Here is a 17,207-nt window from a genome sequence, read left to right as displayed (position 1 = left end):
GAAAGCAGCCTACGGAAATAAAAATGCCTTTCAGTAGCCATTTCATGTAGGAAATCGTCTTGAAGTTGTGCACCTTATTATGCAGGGATTTTTTTTTTTGAGATATAATTCACATACCATAAAATTCACCATTTTAAAGTATATAATTCAGTGACAGTATATTCACAAAGTTGTGCAGTGGTTTTTTTCACTCCCAGAAGAAAACGCCATAGCTATTAGATAGTCGATTCCCATCCTCCTCTCCCCTAAAATGGCAACCACTAATCAACTTTCTGTCTCCATAGATCTGCCTGTACTGGGCATTTTGTATCAGTGGAATTATACAATATTTGGCCTTTCTGCTTGGCCTCTTTCACCTAGCATAATGTTTTAAATGTTCTCCATGTCCTAATGTTAATCAGTATTTTATTCCTTTTTGTGGCTGAGTAATATTCCATTGTGTATACCTATCACATTTTCTTTATCCATTCATCAGTTAGTGGACATTTGTATTGTCTCCACCTTGGGGCTGTTACGACTGCTGCTGCTGTGAACATCTGTGTACAAGTTTTTGTATGGACATATGTTTTCAGTTCTCTTGGAGTGACATTGTGAGTCATATGGTTACTCTATGATTAACTTTTTGAGGAACTGCCAGACTGTTTTCCAAAGCAGCTGTACCATTTTTCATTCCTGCCGGCAGTATATGGAGGTTCCAATAGCTCCACGTCCTCACCAAAACTAGTTATTGTCTGTCTGCCTTTTTTTTCTCACAGCCCTCCCAGTGGGTGTGAAGTGTATTGTGTGGTTTGGATTTGCTTTTCCCTAATGACTGACGTTAGGCATTATTTTCTGTACTATGGGCTATTCAGATATCTTCTTTGGAAAATGCCTACTTGATTCTTTGCTCATTTTTAAATTGAGTTCCTCATTTGTTTGAGTTGTAAGAGTTCTTTGTGTGCTCCATATACTAGAATTTTATCAGATATATGGCTTTCAGATATTTTCTCTTATTCTGTAGGTTGCCTCTTCACTTTCTTGGTAATGTCCTTGGAGCACAGAATTTTTTAATTTTGATGAAATCAAATTTATGTATTTTTTTAATTGCCTGTACTTTTATTTAAGAAACCATTGTGCAATCCAAGGTCTTGAGAATTTACATTTATGTTTTCTTTCCAGAGTATTAGTTTTAGCTCTTACATTTAGTTCTTTGATCACTGCTGAGTTAATTTTATGATTTTAGGAATCTGATACCAGTCTCTTGCATATGACTCAGCACCATTTGTTGAGGGGATTATTTTCTCTGTTAAATGGTCTTGTCACTCTTGTTGAAAATTAATTGACAAAGATGTATGGGTTATTTTGAGACTCTTCTATTCCAGTAATCTACCTAAGTGTCTGTCCTTATGGCAATACTATACAATGTCGATTACTGTAGTTTTGTAGTAAGTTCTGAAATTGGAATTGACTTCTTTTGCCCATTCCCCCTATCACCTCCCCTCTGGCAACCACCACTTCCCTGTATTTATATTAAGTCCTCCAATGTTTTACAAGTTTTTATTGTTTTGGGATTTTTTTGGGGGGGGTTACTCTGGATTCTTTTCATGTCCTTGAGAATTTTAGGATCAATTTGTCAATTTCCCCATGTGGGATTTGACAGGGGTTCTTTTGAATCAGTAGACCAATATGGTGGGGGGGGGTATTGTCAGTTTAACAATATTAAGTCTTCCAATTGATTAACAAAGGATGCCTTTACATTTACTTAGGTCTTTAATTTCTTTCAATGATGTTTTATAGTTTTCAGTATGAGAGTCCTACACACTTATGTTAAATTTCTACATATTTTATTCATTTTGATGCTATTAAATGGAATGTTTTGATTTCATTATTGGATTATTTGTTGTTAGCATACACTTAGACAATTGTTTCTTATGCTTTTTTTATTGAGGTATAGTTGATATACAATGTTATATTAGTTTCAGGTATATAACATAGTGATTTGACAATTCTATACATTAAGCTATGCCCACCAGGAAAAATGTAGTCACCATCTGTCACCATACAATATTATTACAGTATTATTGATTATATTCCCCACACTGTACTTTTCATCCCCATGACTTACTTTATAACTGGTTTGTACCTCTTAATCCCCTTCACCTATTGCACCCATTCTCCCACCCCATCCTCTCTGGCATCAGTTTCTTCTCTGTAATTATGATTCTGGTTCTTTTGAGGTTTGCTCATTTGTTTTTTGTTTTAGATTTTACTGTAAATGAAGTCATATGGTATTTGTCTTTGTCTGATATATTTCACCTAGCATAATACCGTGTAGGTTTCTCCATGTTGTCACAAATGGCAAAGTCTCATTCTTTTTGTGGCTGAATAATATTCTGTTGTATTTATGTGCCAGATCTTCATTATCTGTTCATCTATTAATGGACACTTAGGCTGCTTTCATATCATTTGGGCAGGTACCCAGCAGTGGAATTACTGGATCACATGGTATTTCTAGTTCTATTTTTGACAAACCTTCATTCTGTTTTCCACAGTGATAGCACCAATTTACATTCCCACCAACAGTGCATGAGAGCTCCCCTTTCTCCACATCCTCTATCATTTGTTTGTCTGTTTGATTCTAACCATTCTGATGGTGTGAAGTGATGTCTAATTGTGGTTCTGATCTGCATTTGCCTGATGACTCGTGACGTTGAGCATCTTTTCATATGTCTGTTGGTCATCTGTAGGTCTTCTTCGGAAAAATGTCTATTTAGGTCCTGTGCCCAATTTTTACTTTTTTTTGAGTTATAGAAGTTCTTTATATATTTTGGATATTTTTTAATATATATTTTGGATATTAACCCCTTACTGAATATGTCATTTACAAATATCTTTTCCCATTTGGTGGGGTTATTTTGTTTTGTTTTCTTGATGGTGTCCTTTGCTGTGCAAAATCTTTTTAGTTTGATGTAGTCCCAATAGTTTAGTGCTGTTTTTATTTCCTTTGCCTGAGGAGACATATCTAGAAAAATATTGCTAAGGTTGAGGTCCAAAAGATTGTTACTCATTTTTTCTTTTAGGAGTTTTATTGTTTCAGGTCTCACAGTTAGGTCCTCAGTTCATTTTTAGTTTATTTTTGTGTAGTCTATAGAAAGTCACCCATTTCATTCGTTTGCTTGTAGCTGTCCATTTATTGAAAAGGATGTCTTTTCCCCAGTGTATATTCTTGCCTCCTTTTCATAGATTAATTTTGTATGTGTGTATGTGTGTATGTATGGGTTTATTTCTGGGTTCTCTATCCTATTCCTTTGCTCTCTGTGTCTATTTTTTGTGCCAGTACCATACTGTTTTGATTACTGTAGTAATCTATGGTATATCTTAATATCTGGGGCTATGGTACCTCTAGCTTTCTTCTCAAGATCGCTTTGGCTATTTGCCGTATTTTGTGGTTCCAGAAAAATTTTAGGACTATATCTTCTACTTCTGTGAAAAACGCTACTGGTATTTTGATAGGGATTTGCATTGACTCTGTACATTGCTTTGGGTGATACGGACATTTTTAACAACATTAATTCTTCTAGTTCATGAGCATGGTAAATCTTTCCATTTCTTTGTGTTGTCTTAAATGTTTTTCATTAACATCTTATAATTTTCAGGGTATAAGTCTTTGACTTCTTCGGTTAAATAGATTCCTAAGTGTTTTATTATTTTTAATTCAATTATAAATGGAATTGTTTTCTTAATTTCTCTTTCTGGTATGTCGTTATTAGTGTATAGAAACACAACACATTTCTGTATTTTAATATTATATCCTATAACTTTACTGAATTCATCTATTTATTCTAATAGTTGTTTTGGTGGATTCTTTAGAATTTTCTCTATAGAGTATCATGTTATCTGTAAATAGTGACCATTTCACTTCTTACGATTTGGATGTTTTTCTTATTTTTTTTCCTTGTCTGATTGCTGCAGCTGGGACTTCCAGTACAATGTTGAATAAAAGTGGTGAGAGTGAACATCCCTGTCTTGTTCCTGATCTGAAAGGAAAAACCTTCAGTTTTCCCATTAGCTGTGGGTTTGCTATATTTGGCCTTTATTATGTTGAGGTGTATTCCCACTAAAGTCACTTAAGTTGAGTTTTTATCATGAATGGATATTGTATTTTGTCAAATTATTTTTCTGCATGTATTGAGATGATATGGCTTTTATTCTTTCTCTTATTTATATGATATATCACATTTATTGATTTGTGAATACTGAACTACCCTTGTATCCTTGGAATAAGTCCCCCTTGATCATGCTGAATGAAGCTTTTAATGTATTGTTGAATTCAGTTTGCTAATATTTTGTTGAGGATTTTTCTGTGTTCATCTGTGTTCATCAATGTTCTTTTTTTATAGTGTCCTTGTCTGTTTTTAGTATAAGAATAATGTAGTCCTCATAGAGCTTTCCTTCCTCTGCTTTTTTTTGGAATAGTTTAAGATGAATAAGTATTAACTCTTCTTTAAATGTTTGCTAGAATTCATGTATGAAGCTACGTGGTCCCAGATTTTTGATGGGAGTTTATACCTATTCAGTTTTGTCACTAGTAATTGGTTTCTTCATATTTTCTGTTCCTTCCTGAATCAGTTTTGGAAGATTGTATGTTTCTAGGAATGTATCCATTTCTTCTAGGTTGTCCAGTTTGTTCACATATTATTTTAATATTGTCATAATTTTTTGTATTTCTTTGATTTTGGTTATTTCTCCTCCTTCATTTCTGTTTTTATTTGAGTCCTCTCTGTCCTTACTTTCACTTTATTTTTTGTGTATCTATTACAGGTGTTTCATTTGTGGTTACCATTGGGTTCATATAGAACATCTTGTGTGTATAGCAGTCTATATTAGGTTGATGTCATTTAAATTCAAATGCATAAAAGCACTAAATTTTGGCTCCCCTTCCATATTTTATGTATACGATGTCCTATTTTACATCTTTTTATCACTTGACTAATTTTTGTAGATACAATTGATTTTACTAGTTTTGTTTTGACCTCCACACTGACTTTATGATGATTCATCTATATGTTTATTATATGTTTGCTTTTACTTATGAAATTTTTCCTTTCATAATTTTCTTCTACTTATGCCTTTTTCTTTATAAAGAATTCCCTTTAACCTCTTTTGTAAGGCTGATTTAGTGGCGATAAACTATTGTTTGGGAAACTCAATCTCTCCTTCAATTCTGAGTGATAATCTTGCTGGGTAGAGCAGGTAGAGTATTCCTGATTGTAGGTTTTTCAGCACTTAGAATATATCATGCCACTCTCTTCTTGCCTGCAAAGTTTCTGCTAAAAAAAAAATGATCTCATAGCCTTATGGTAGTTTTCTTTGTAGGGAAGTGTTTTCTCTTGCTGCTTTTAAAATTTTCTCATTATCATTACTTTTTGTCTTTTTAGTTTTTTATGTATCCTGGTATGGATCTTCTTGGGTTCATCTTCTAGGCACTCTGTGCTTTCTGACCTGGATTGTGTTTGCTTCCCTGGATTAGGGAAGTTTACAGCTATTTTTTTTTAAATACATTTTCTGCCTCCTTCTCTCTTCTCCTTCTGGGATCCCTACAATATGAATGTTATCGAGCTTGAGGATGTTGCAGAGTCTCTTAAGTTACTCTCATTTTTTGAATTCTTTTTTCCTGTTTGTTGTTCAGCTTGGATGCTTTCCACTCCTGCCTTCCAGATCACTGATCTTTTCTTCTGCACCCTTTAATCTGCTGTGGATTCCCTCTAGGATATTTTTCATTTCAGCTACTATATACTTCAGCTATGACTGGTTATTTTTTATATTTTCTTTCTCTTTGGTGTTCTCACTGACTTCATCCACCCTTTTTTCAAGTCCAGTATCTATGACTTTTATGTATTCATCTTGTATTCTGCAAACTTACTGAACTAGTTTATTAGTGTTAATTTTTTTTTCTTTTGGTAGATTCCTTGAGATTTACTATATACAAGATTATGTCATCTACAAATATAGTTTAATTTCTTCCTTTAGAATCTGGGTGCCTTTATTTCTTTTTCTTGCCTAAATTTTCCTAGCTAGAGCCCGCTGTAGATATTGAATAAAATTGACAAGAGCAAACATTTTTTGTCTTATTCCTGATTTTAGGGAAAAAACTCAGTTTTTCAACATTAAGGATGATGATATCTGTAGGTTTTGGAGATGCTCTTTATCAGGTTGAGGATTTTTTTTTCTATTCTAGTTTGTTATTTTTATCATGAAAAGATGTTGGACTTTTTGCAAATGCTTTTTCTGCATCTAACAAGATGATCATGTGGTGTATTACTTTGTTGTTTGTACATTGGCCGAACGCTGCATTTCTGAGATAAATCACCCTTGGCTATAATGTACATATCTTTTATATGTTGCTCGAATCTGTTTGCTAGTATTTTATTGAGGATTCTTGCATTTATATTAGTAAAAGATATTGGTGTATTGCATTCTTGTGATGTCTTTGTTTTTGGTATCATGTTAATATCACCTTCATAGAATCCATTGAAAAGTGTCCCCTCTTCTATTTTTTGGAAGAATTTGAAAAGGATTGGGCTTAATTATTTTTTTAAAAGATTTTATTTATTTATTCGACAGAGATAGAAACAGCCAGTGAGAGAGGGAACACAAGCAGGGGGAGTGGGAGAGGAAGAAGCAGGCTCATAGCGGAGGAGCCTAATGTGGGGCTCGATCCCATAACCCCAGGATCACGCCCTCAGCCAAAGGCAGACGCTTAACCACTGTGCCACCCAGGCGCCCCGGGCTTAATCATTTTTTAAAATAGATTTTATTTATTTGAGAGAGCATGAGCGGGGGGACAGGAAGAAACGGGGCTCAATCCCAGGACCTGGGATCATGACCTGAGCCGAAGGCAGACACTTAACCAACTGAGCCAACCAGGCACCCCAGGGCTAATTCTTTAAATGTTTGGTGGAATTCACAGCAAGTCTTCTGGGCTTATCTTTATTGGCAGTTTTTTTATTATTAACTCAGTCTTTTATTAGTTGTAGTTCTAGTCGTATTCTCTTATTTCTTTTTGAGTCAGTTTCAGTGGTTTTTGCCTCAGAATTGGTCCATTTCTTCTAGGTTATCTACTTGGTCGATATATCATTTTTATAGTATTCCCTTATAATTTATAAGGTATGTTTTCTCTTTTAATGCCTAATTTTAATATTTTGGGTCTTCTCTTTTTTCTTATTCGGTCTATGTAGTTTTCTCAATTTTGGATCCTTCCAAAGAACTTTTGATTCCTTTGATTTTCTCTATTCCTTTGTTTTTCTATTCTTTATTTCATTAATTTCCACTCTAATCTTTAGTATTTCCTTCATTTGTGTTGTGTTTAGTTTGCTCTTCTTTTTCTAGATTTTTAAGGTAGGAGATTATTTTATTGATTTGAGAACTTTTTAAATATATGTAAAGCTATAAATTTTCTTCTAATCCTGCTTTAGATACATCCTATAACATTTTAATATTTTGATTTTTTATTTATCACAAAATATTTTCTAATTTCCCTTATTTTTTTTTAATTTCACTCACTATTTAGGAGTGTGTTATATATACATACTTATTAATTACCCAACTTTACTTCTTCCCCATTTATAATTTCATTCCATTGATATCAAAGAATATACTTTGCATGATTTTAATCATTTAAATTTAGATAGGTTTTTTTTATGATATGACATACTATCTGTTCCGGCGAATATTCCATGTATACTTGAGAAGAATGAATTCTGCTGTTTGGCAGCGTGTTCTCTAGATATTGGTTAGGTCAGTTGATCTCCAGTGTTTTTCTTCCTTAATCTTGTCTAGTTGTTATATCCATTGTTGAAATTGGAATATTGAATAATTTGTTTTCCTTTTACTTCTGTCATTTTTTGCTTTATGTGTTTTAGTGCTCGGTTTTTAGGTTCATATATACAATTGTTATGTCTTAATGGACTGACCCTTTTATTATTATAAAACATACTTGTTTCTGGTAATTATATTGTCTTAAATCCTACTTTGTCTGATATTAGTATATCCACTCCAGTTCCCTTTGATCACTGTTTGCATGATACATATTTTTCCTATCCACTTACTTTCAGCCTATTTGTATCTTTAAAACTAACGCACATCTCTTAAATATGACATATAGTTGAAATGTTAATCCATTTGCCAGTCTTTGCCTTTTAATTGTATTATTTAAACCATATACAGGAAATGTAATTCCTGTTGAAGTAGGATTTATGTCTGCCAGTTTATTACTGGTCTCTGTATGCATTTTGTTTCACTATTCTTCCTTTACTGCGTTATTTTGTGTTCAGTAGATGTTTTCTAGTGTACCATTTTCACTACCTTGTCGCTCTTTTACAATCTTTTTTGGAATTATAACAGTATAGAGTAATACCAATTTAATTACAATATTGTACAGAAATTTTATTACTGTGTAGCTCCATTTGTCCCTTTTCCTTTGTGCTTTTATTGTCATAGTTTTATGCATTGCATGTACATTAACACAGATTTATAATTATGCTTTATATAGTTGCCTTTAAATCAGATAGAAAAAGTGTTAAAAACAATACATATACAGGTCTTTTTATTTACCTATGTATTTACTTTTACTGGTGTTCTTTATATGGATTCAAGTTACTGTCCAGTATCCTTTCCTCTAAGTCTGAAGGACTTCATTTAGTATTTCTTATAGAGCAGGCCCAACAGCAATAAACGCTCTCAGTTTATTTATCAAGACATACCTTAATTTATTATTCACTTTTAAAGCATAGTTTTGCTAGGTATAGAATTTCTTAGTTGACAGTCTTATTCTTGCAATATTTAAATATGTCATCCCAGTGCCTTCTCGCCTCCGTTGTGTCTTATGCATCATCAGCTGTTAATCTTACTGAAAATCTCCTGTACATGGTGAGTTCTTTTTTGTTGCTTTCAAGATTCTTTCTCTTTGGCTTTCAACAGTTTTAATTATTCTAGGTGTGGAACACCTTTTTATGCTCCTTGGAGTTAGCTGCTTCTTGAGTTTACAGATTAATACATACACTGGGCTTCTTGAATGTATAGATTCATGTTGTTCCTGGAATTTGGGGAGTTTGGGCCATTATTTCTTCCAATAGTTTTCCTACATACTCTCTTACCCTCCCTCATCTACTTTGGGGATGCTCATTATGAATGTGTTGGTATGTTTGACAGCATCCCCACAGATCTCTGAGGTTCTGTTATTTTTTTCTTCATTCTTTTTTCTTTCTGTTTCTTGGAACGGATAATCTCAGTTGACTATCTTCAGCTTCTCTCCCCACTGCTTTTTCTGTCTCCTACTCAAATCTATTGTTGAATCCTTCTAATGGACCTTTTTATTTCAGTTATTCTACTTGTCAGTTCCAGAATTGCCACTTGTCTTATCATTATGGTTTCTACTTCTTTTATCTCATCAGTTTGAGAAGACATTGTTTTCCTACTTTTAATTCTTTAAGCTTGGCTTACTTCAGTTCTTTGAACATACTTGAAATAATAACTCCGAGTCTTTGGTTAGTAGTCTTAGACCTGGACTTCCTCACTGACAGCTTCTAGTAACTGCTTTCTTCCTCTGTATTAACCATACTTTGTTTCATTGTATGTTTTATAATTGTTAGAAAATGGACGTTTTAAATTATGTAGTTACTTAGGAAGCTAGATTCTCTGCCCTACCCAGGATTTGTTATTGTTGCTGGTGACGTTTATTTGTTGGTTTAGTGACTCTTCTAAACCATTTCAGTAAAATCCATATTTTTTCTCATGAGCAGCTGTGGAAGTCTGTGCTTGGTGAGCTTAGTGGGCACCTAATTAAGATCCTTAGGTACCTAAAATCAGTAAGTCTCCCGGTCTTGGCCAGGGGAGCTCTGTATGTATATTGGAGCGTGCCTTCGACAGTCAGCCAGGCAGTAACTCTGCCTTACCCCTCTTTCCTGCTTGTGCAGAGCTTCAAAGTTAGCCAGTTTAGAGCTTATGTCTTTTCTGAGTGAGCATACAACCCTATGTATGTACATGGCTTTCTGGATTCCCAGGCACAGGTTGAAACTTTTTAAAGCTTCCTACGGACATCTTATTTCTCATCTTTTAATTTTAAGCTTTTGAATTATTTCTTTTTTTTTTAATGCCATCTGTTATCCACCACTTCAGGCAGCCACAGTAGTTAACAATTAACACCTTCTGTGGGAAGAGCTGTACACACTAGGTGAGCTCCAAGTCAGGTAAACGAAGATAACTTTGCTAGTAGGGTCTTCTAGAGAATCAAATAGGTAAAATAATGACACTTTTCTGGGAATGGAGCATTAGAGGATATCTAACCTAATTCTGCCCCTTCCAGTGGTTGCCAGGTTGCTGGTTTTTACTATAAATGTGGGTTGTTGGTTTTGAAGGCTCTCATAGAGTTCTGGGAATAATGGGAATAGGGCAAATTAAAACACTACAAAGCTTACTCTTACTGAAATTCCATTGCTTTTCTTGAATAAATATTCCCTAGAATGCTGCAAGTCTTTCTTTGTTAATTTGTGGGTTTCTGAAAGGTTAATTCTGACAGTATTTGCCAGTCAGTATTCTCAGTGCTTTTATGGAGGAGTGAAATTTCAGAGATCCCTATTCTGCCATTTTTGCTGACGTCTCTAAAATGATAATTTCTAATTATAATATTCCTTCTGCATTTATTAGCTAGAATTCTTAAAAGAATTTTTTCTTATCAACTGTTGCCATTAAATATAGTTTGTAAGCAAATTAACAGATAAACGTATGGTACATATCTTCAGTTGTGAAATTTGAGAATGGAGATTTGGTGTCTTAGTAATCACCCAAAAAAATCAATTAGTCTGTTCATTCTTTTTAGTATCATTATTAACTGTGGATTTTAACCTATGTTGTTTTGATGAGAAGTGATATTTGGAGGTCACAGTTTGTGCACAGATATGTTCATTACCATTGAGATATTGTTACTTTTTGACATTTTTGGTGGGCAGATATAGTAATTATTTTTTAGAGTGATTTTGAGCTATTAAATCATAAGTTTATATTGTTATTTCCTATTTGTAATTAAGATTACAGGATATCTACCTGTTTTTTTAACAATGACTTCTTCATGTCACAATATACATAAATAATTTCAAAATACTACTCCTAAGACTGTGTGTTCACTGAGGTCAGGACAGCAATGCATAAACAAAACAAGAATTTGTTAAAAGAGAAAATATTTTTAAAGTACCAAACATAAGTCACAGAGCTGAAGAATAACTAAACTGAAAAATTCACTAGAGGGGTTCAAGAGGATGAAAAAGAGTGAAGATAGCTTAAGGAATTTATGGGACACGTAAGAGGACCAATATACACTATATAAAGATCCTTGAAGGAGACAAAAGGGAGAGGAGCAGAAAGCTTATTCAAGAAATAACAGCTAAAAAAATATCTTGAAACAAATATACCAAAATTTATGGACTGTAGCAAAAGCAGTTTTAAAAGGAGACTTCATAGTAATAAATATCAACATTGAAAAGAAAGATCTCAAATAAACAAGCTAGCTTTGCACCTCGAGGAACCTAATAAAGAAGAACAAACAAAGCCCAAAGTTGGCAGAAGGAAGGAAATAACAAGGATGAGAGTGGAAATAAATGAACTAGAGACTGAAAAGACAATAGAAAAGATGAATGAAACTAAGCTACTTCTTTGAAAATATAAACAAAATAGTAAACTCTTAATGACTCTTACCAAGAATAAAGGAGGACTCAAAGAAATACAACTATAAATGAAAGAGAAGGCATTTCAACTGATACCACACAAATACAAAATGTTACAAGCAAATACTATGAACGATTGTATACCCACAGGTTGAACAACATAGAAGAAGTGGCTACATTCCTAAACACATACAAATTACCAAGACTGAATCATGAAGAAATAGAAAATCTGAATAGACCAATTAATTACTAGTAAGGAGACTGAGTCAGTAATCAAAAACCTCACAACAAAGAAAAGCCCAGGATCAGATGCCTTAGTGGTGATTTCTACCAAACATTTGAAGATGAATTAGGAATCCTTCTCAAACTCTTTCAAAAACTTGAAGGAATTATTTCCAAACTCAAACTCATTTTACAAGGCCAGCATTATGATACCAAAACCAGACAAGGACACTACAAAAAAAGAAACTTATCTGCCAATATCCCTGATGAAAAATTAAATGCAAAAACTTTCAACATAATATTAGCAAACCAAGTCCAATAGTACATTACAAGGATCATATACCATGATCAAATGGAATTTACTCCAGGGATGTAAGACTAGTTCAACATACCCAATCAATCAATGCAATATTCCACATTAACAAAATTAAGGATAAAAAATGAATGATCATTCAAGAAGCACAGAAAAAAGTATTTGACAAAGTTCAACATCCTTTCATAACAAAAACTGAGTATAGAAGGAAATTATGTTAACATAATAAAGGCCATATATGAGAAAGCCACAACTAACATCATTCTCAGTGATGAACAGCTGAAAGGTTTTCCTCTAAGATCAGGAACAAGATGAAAAATGCCTACTCTCATCACTTTCATTCAATATGTTATTCAAAATACTAGCTAGAACAATCGGGCAAGAAAATAAAATAAAGGGAATCCAAATCAGAAAGGAAGAAGTAAAGCTATCACTATTTGCAGATGACATCATATATAGAAAGTTCTAAAGATTCCACAAAAAAACTTTTAGAATAAACAAATTCAGTAAAGTTGCAGGATACATCAATATACAAAAATCAGTTGTGTTTCTATATGCTAACAATGAACTAACAGAGAAAGTAAGGAAATAATCCCATTTACAAAAGAAACAAAAAGAAAACACCTAGGAATAAATTTAAATAAGGAGATGAAAAATCTGTATACTGAAAACTACAGATTGAGGTCTCAAAAAAAAAAAAAAAAGATTGATGAACGAAATGAAAAAAGACACAAATAAATGGAAAGATATTCTATATTCATGTATTGGAAGAATCAATATTGTTAACATTCCCATAGTACCCAAAGCAATCTGCAAATTCAATGCAATTCCTATCAAAATTCCAATGACATTTTTCATAGTAATAGAAAAAAAAATAATCCTAAATGTATATGGAATCACAAATGACCCCAAATAGTCAAAGCAGTCTTGAGAATGAAAAACAAAGCTAGAGTCATCATACTTCCTGATTTTAAACTATATTACAAAGTTACAGTAATTAAACCAGTATGGTACTGGCAACAAAACAGACACATAGATTAATGGAGCAAAATGCAGAGCCAACAAATACATGTATGCAAATATGGCCAATTTTTTTTTTTTAATGGAGCTAAGACTATACAGTGGAGAAGGGATCATTTCTTCAATGAATGGTATTAGGATCACACCTAAAAGAATGAAACCAGACCTCTCTACTATACACAAAAATCAACTCAAAATGGGTTAAAGTTTTGAAACAAGACCGTAAACTGTAAAATTCCCAGAAAAAAACCTAGGGGTTGTGGAAATGGAACTTCTTGGAATTGATCTTAACAATGAGTTTTTGCATTCCAAAAGCAAAGGCGCCAAAAACAAAATAAATATGACTATATCAAAGCAAAAAACTGAACAGTAGAGGAGACCATCAACAAAATGAAGAGGTAATCTATTGAATGGGAGAAAATATTTGCAAATAAGGTATCTAGAAAGAGGTTAATATCCCAAATATACAAGGAACCTATAAAACTCAATAGAAAAAAAAATCTAGCAAAGAACCTAAGTAAACATTTTTATAGAAAATGCACACAAATGGCAAACAGGTATATGAAAAGGTATTCAACATCACTAATCATTGGGGAAATATAAATCAAAACCACAATGAGATGTCACCTATCACCTGACCCTGTTAGGATGTCTGTTACCAAAAAGAACGCTAACAAGAAAGTGGAGAAAAGGAAATCTTTATACACTATTAGAGCATAAACTGTTACAGCCACTATGGAAAACAGTATGGAGATTCCTCAAAAGTTAATAATAGAATTTCCATATGATCCAGCAATCCCACTTCTGAGTATATATTCAAAGGAAATGAAATCATTATCTCAAAGAGATTTCTGCACTTCATTGTGCCTTGCAGCATTATTCGTAATAACCAATGTGTGGAGACAACCTACATGTCCACCAATGGGTAAATGGATAAAGAAGATGTGGCATGGCCGGAGAGGGAAAAGAAAGTTATTATTCAGCCTTAAAAAAGGATGGGGGGGTGTCTTGTCATTTGTAACAACATGGATGAACCTGGAGGACATTATGCTAAGTAAAATAAGCAAGACAGAGAAAGACAAATACTACATGGTTTCACTTATATGTGGCATCAAAAAGAGAAACAAAAAGGTTGAACTCTGAAACAGAGTAGAGAAGTGGTTGTGAGGGCACCTGGGTGGCTCTGTTGAGTGTCCGACTCTTGGTTTCCACTCAGGTCATGATCTCATGGGTCATAGATCGAACCCCATGTGGGGCTCTGCACTCAGCACGATGTCTGCTTGAGATTCTTCCCCTCTTCCTCTCCCTCCCCCCACATCTCCCCCAACTTGTGCTCTCTTTCTCTCTCTCTCTCTCAAATAAATTAACCTTTAAAAAATAATTTAAAAAATAGACTGGTTGTGAGAGGCTTGGGGGTAAAGGAAATAGGAAAAGGTTGATAAAAGTGTACAATCTTTCAGTTATAGAACGAATAAGGTCTAAGGATCTAATGTGTAACATGGGGTCTATAGTCGATGACACTGTATTGTATAATTGCAGTTTACTAAAAGAATACAACTTAAATGTTCTTTTCAAAAAAGGGGGGCATAAATAGGTGAGGGATATATTTACTCAATGGGCAAATCCTTTCACAATGTACACATACATCAAATCACGTTATACACTTTAAATACCTTACTATTTTATCAATTATACCTCGGGATGGCTGAAAAAAATACCAATTGAGTGAGTTTTCCTAGTGGGTTATTTTATCATTTTTGTTCTTTGGTTTCTTCGTTAATTTTTTTCTGTTTATTGCCCTTAGGATATATCTGGCTTAGGCTGTAAAGTCACAACACTGTATTTTAGCCAAAAGCTAGAAAGCACTCCAATGCCCATCAGTGGTAGAATGGTTATTTTGTGAAATATTTATACAATGGAAAATTGTATTCAATGAATAAATATATGAAAAAGTACAACTATATGCGACAATATGGATGGCTATCCTGAACATGTTGAACAAAAATAACAAGACACAAATAAGCTTATACTATGTAATTGTGTGATATATGTGTGTGTGTGTATATATAGTTTTACACATTTTGTACTACATATATAAATAAAAATACAGTATACTATATAGTGTATAAGAGTGAGCAAAATTGTATATATATATACTACATATAGTATAAAAATATGCAAAACTATGCTTACATATATACTTACACACGCATATAGTATACTATATATAATATAAAAATAGGCAAAACTCTTTGATAGAAGTTATTGTTATAGACAATGCCTGGAAGTACAGAGGAGATTCTGGGGTGCTTGCGAGTGTATATTTGTTTCTTACTCTGGGTGCTACTTACTTGGGTCTGTTTTATTTGTGAGCATTCGCACACTGTAAAATTATGTGTACTTTTCTGTGTATTCTGCTACAATAAAAGTGTTTAAATTGTGTTTTAAAATCAATTAAAATAGTTCTTTTCTGATGTGATTATGGCAAGCTTAATATAAATTTCTTTTAAAACTAATTTGCACTCGTTTTTGCATGCAGATACCAAGAATACAAGGTTGGTAGCCTAGATACTGTCATGTTATCGATAGCTATGAACTTGGTCCTTTGATTCCTTAGGAGAACCTGTGCCTGTCAAGGGCTGGATCCCGAGACCTGTGGTGCCTCCTTTTCTTTTGGTTGTTCATGGAGTATGTACTACAATGGCTGTAAGTTTGCCAGAAGCAAGATCCCAAGAAAATTTAAGCTGCTTGGGGATGACCCAAAAGAGGTTTGTTTACTTCCTGATCTGTAATCCCTTTAACTTTCATGGAGGATTAATGAGTACAGATGAAGTGAATAGTGTAACATATTCTGTTAAATTCTCATTAACATAGAGAATTTCATCTCAGAGGTACATCAAAATTTTAGCTAAACTGTAGATACACATTATATATTGATGAAGTTAGCATAATAATGACCATGTGATACCAAAGTGGTAACGGATGAACAACATAAACTCTTCATACCTGTGGCCCTTTGTACTTACCTTTGTTAATTCCGGAGTTGTAAACAGGCATCACTTTGGTATTAAAACCAAGTGTTAACATTTCATTGTTAAAACTTCCGTTTTTCAGACCTGGATTACAGAAATCATGCTCATCACTGCCACATTCAGTGAAGACCATTTCTCACCACATTTTCATACCATGAGATTTGATAAAGTTATCATAATGAACGCATTCAAGTAACTAAAACAAATTTAGACTTTAATATAAAAGTGTAATTGATACTATATATTTCTCAAAATATTACTTACAGGTGGATATCAATTTTTAACAACTTTTGGGTATAGCTTCTAGTGTATGCTAATGAATAATCAAAAAACCCCTGAATGTTTATCATTTAGATATGACCAAATTTTTAGTGACTCTATGAACCTTATAATTATTTTTCCAAACTTTAAATGCAATTGAAAGAGTTATACTATGTATATTATAATATTGATATGTCTGTCTAAATGAAAAATGTGTTGGCTTTATTATTTGTGACTATAATAGTAAGTGGAAATTTAGTAAAGTACAAAAACTCTTGAAATCATGATGTAATTTTTTCACAGGATTGTATTTTTAATAAACTATATTAAATGGGCTAGATGTCCCTTTTCATAAGAAAAAAATACAAATACTTAATAACCCTGATGAAGTGTAACAATTTTACATGTCATCGGCCACTTTAATTTTCCACACTGGAGAGTTTTTACCACTATTTTATAAATGTTTATCACTTTCACTAGATTTAATATAAAGCAAATCCAAGGGATGGCTAGGAACATTCTCCCGCAGGTTGGTGGGAGAGCTTGGCTTAGAAACTCCTCACCTTCTAAAGCACAAATAAGTGAAACTCTGCCAGGTAGTTACATCAAGATCTTAAGATTTTTGGAGAAATATTACTGTGAAATGAGAACTTCTAAGTATGA

The 17,207-nt window shown here is 33.3% G+C and overlaps 1 protein-coding gene across 1 annotated transcript in view; it reads left to right on the top strand.

Annotated features, from left to right (window-relative positions):
• TET2 (tet methylcytosine dioxygenase 2) overlaps positions 1–17,207 on the top strand; it is a 125,239-nt gene that overhangs the window by 89,752 nt on the left and 18,280 nt on the right. Inside the window, exon 7 of the mRNA XM_002926670.4 lies at positions 15,869–16,019. Within this exon, the coding sequence (XP_002926716.1) occupies positions 15,869–16,019 (151 nt within the window). The remainder of the gene's footprint in view (positions 1–15,868; positions 16,020–17,207) is intronic.

This window comes from Ailuropoda melanoleuca, chromosome 11 (assembly GCF_002007445.2).
Source record: "Ailuropoda melanoleuca isolate Jingjing chromosome 11, ASM200744v2, whole genome shotgun sequence".
NCBI classification, from domain to species: Eukaryota; Metazoa; Chordata; class Mammalia; order Carnivora; family Ursidae; genus Ailuropoda; species Ailuropoda melanoleuca.
The sequence above is the reverse complement of the archived record's forward strand: the minus strand, read 5'-3'. Positions and strand labels throughout refer to the sequence as shown.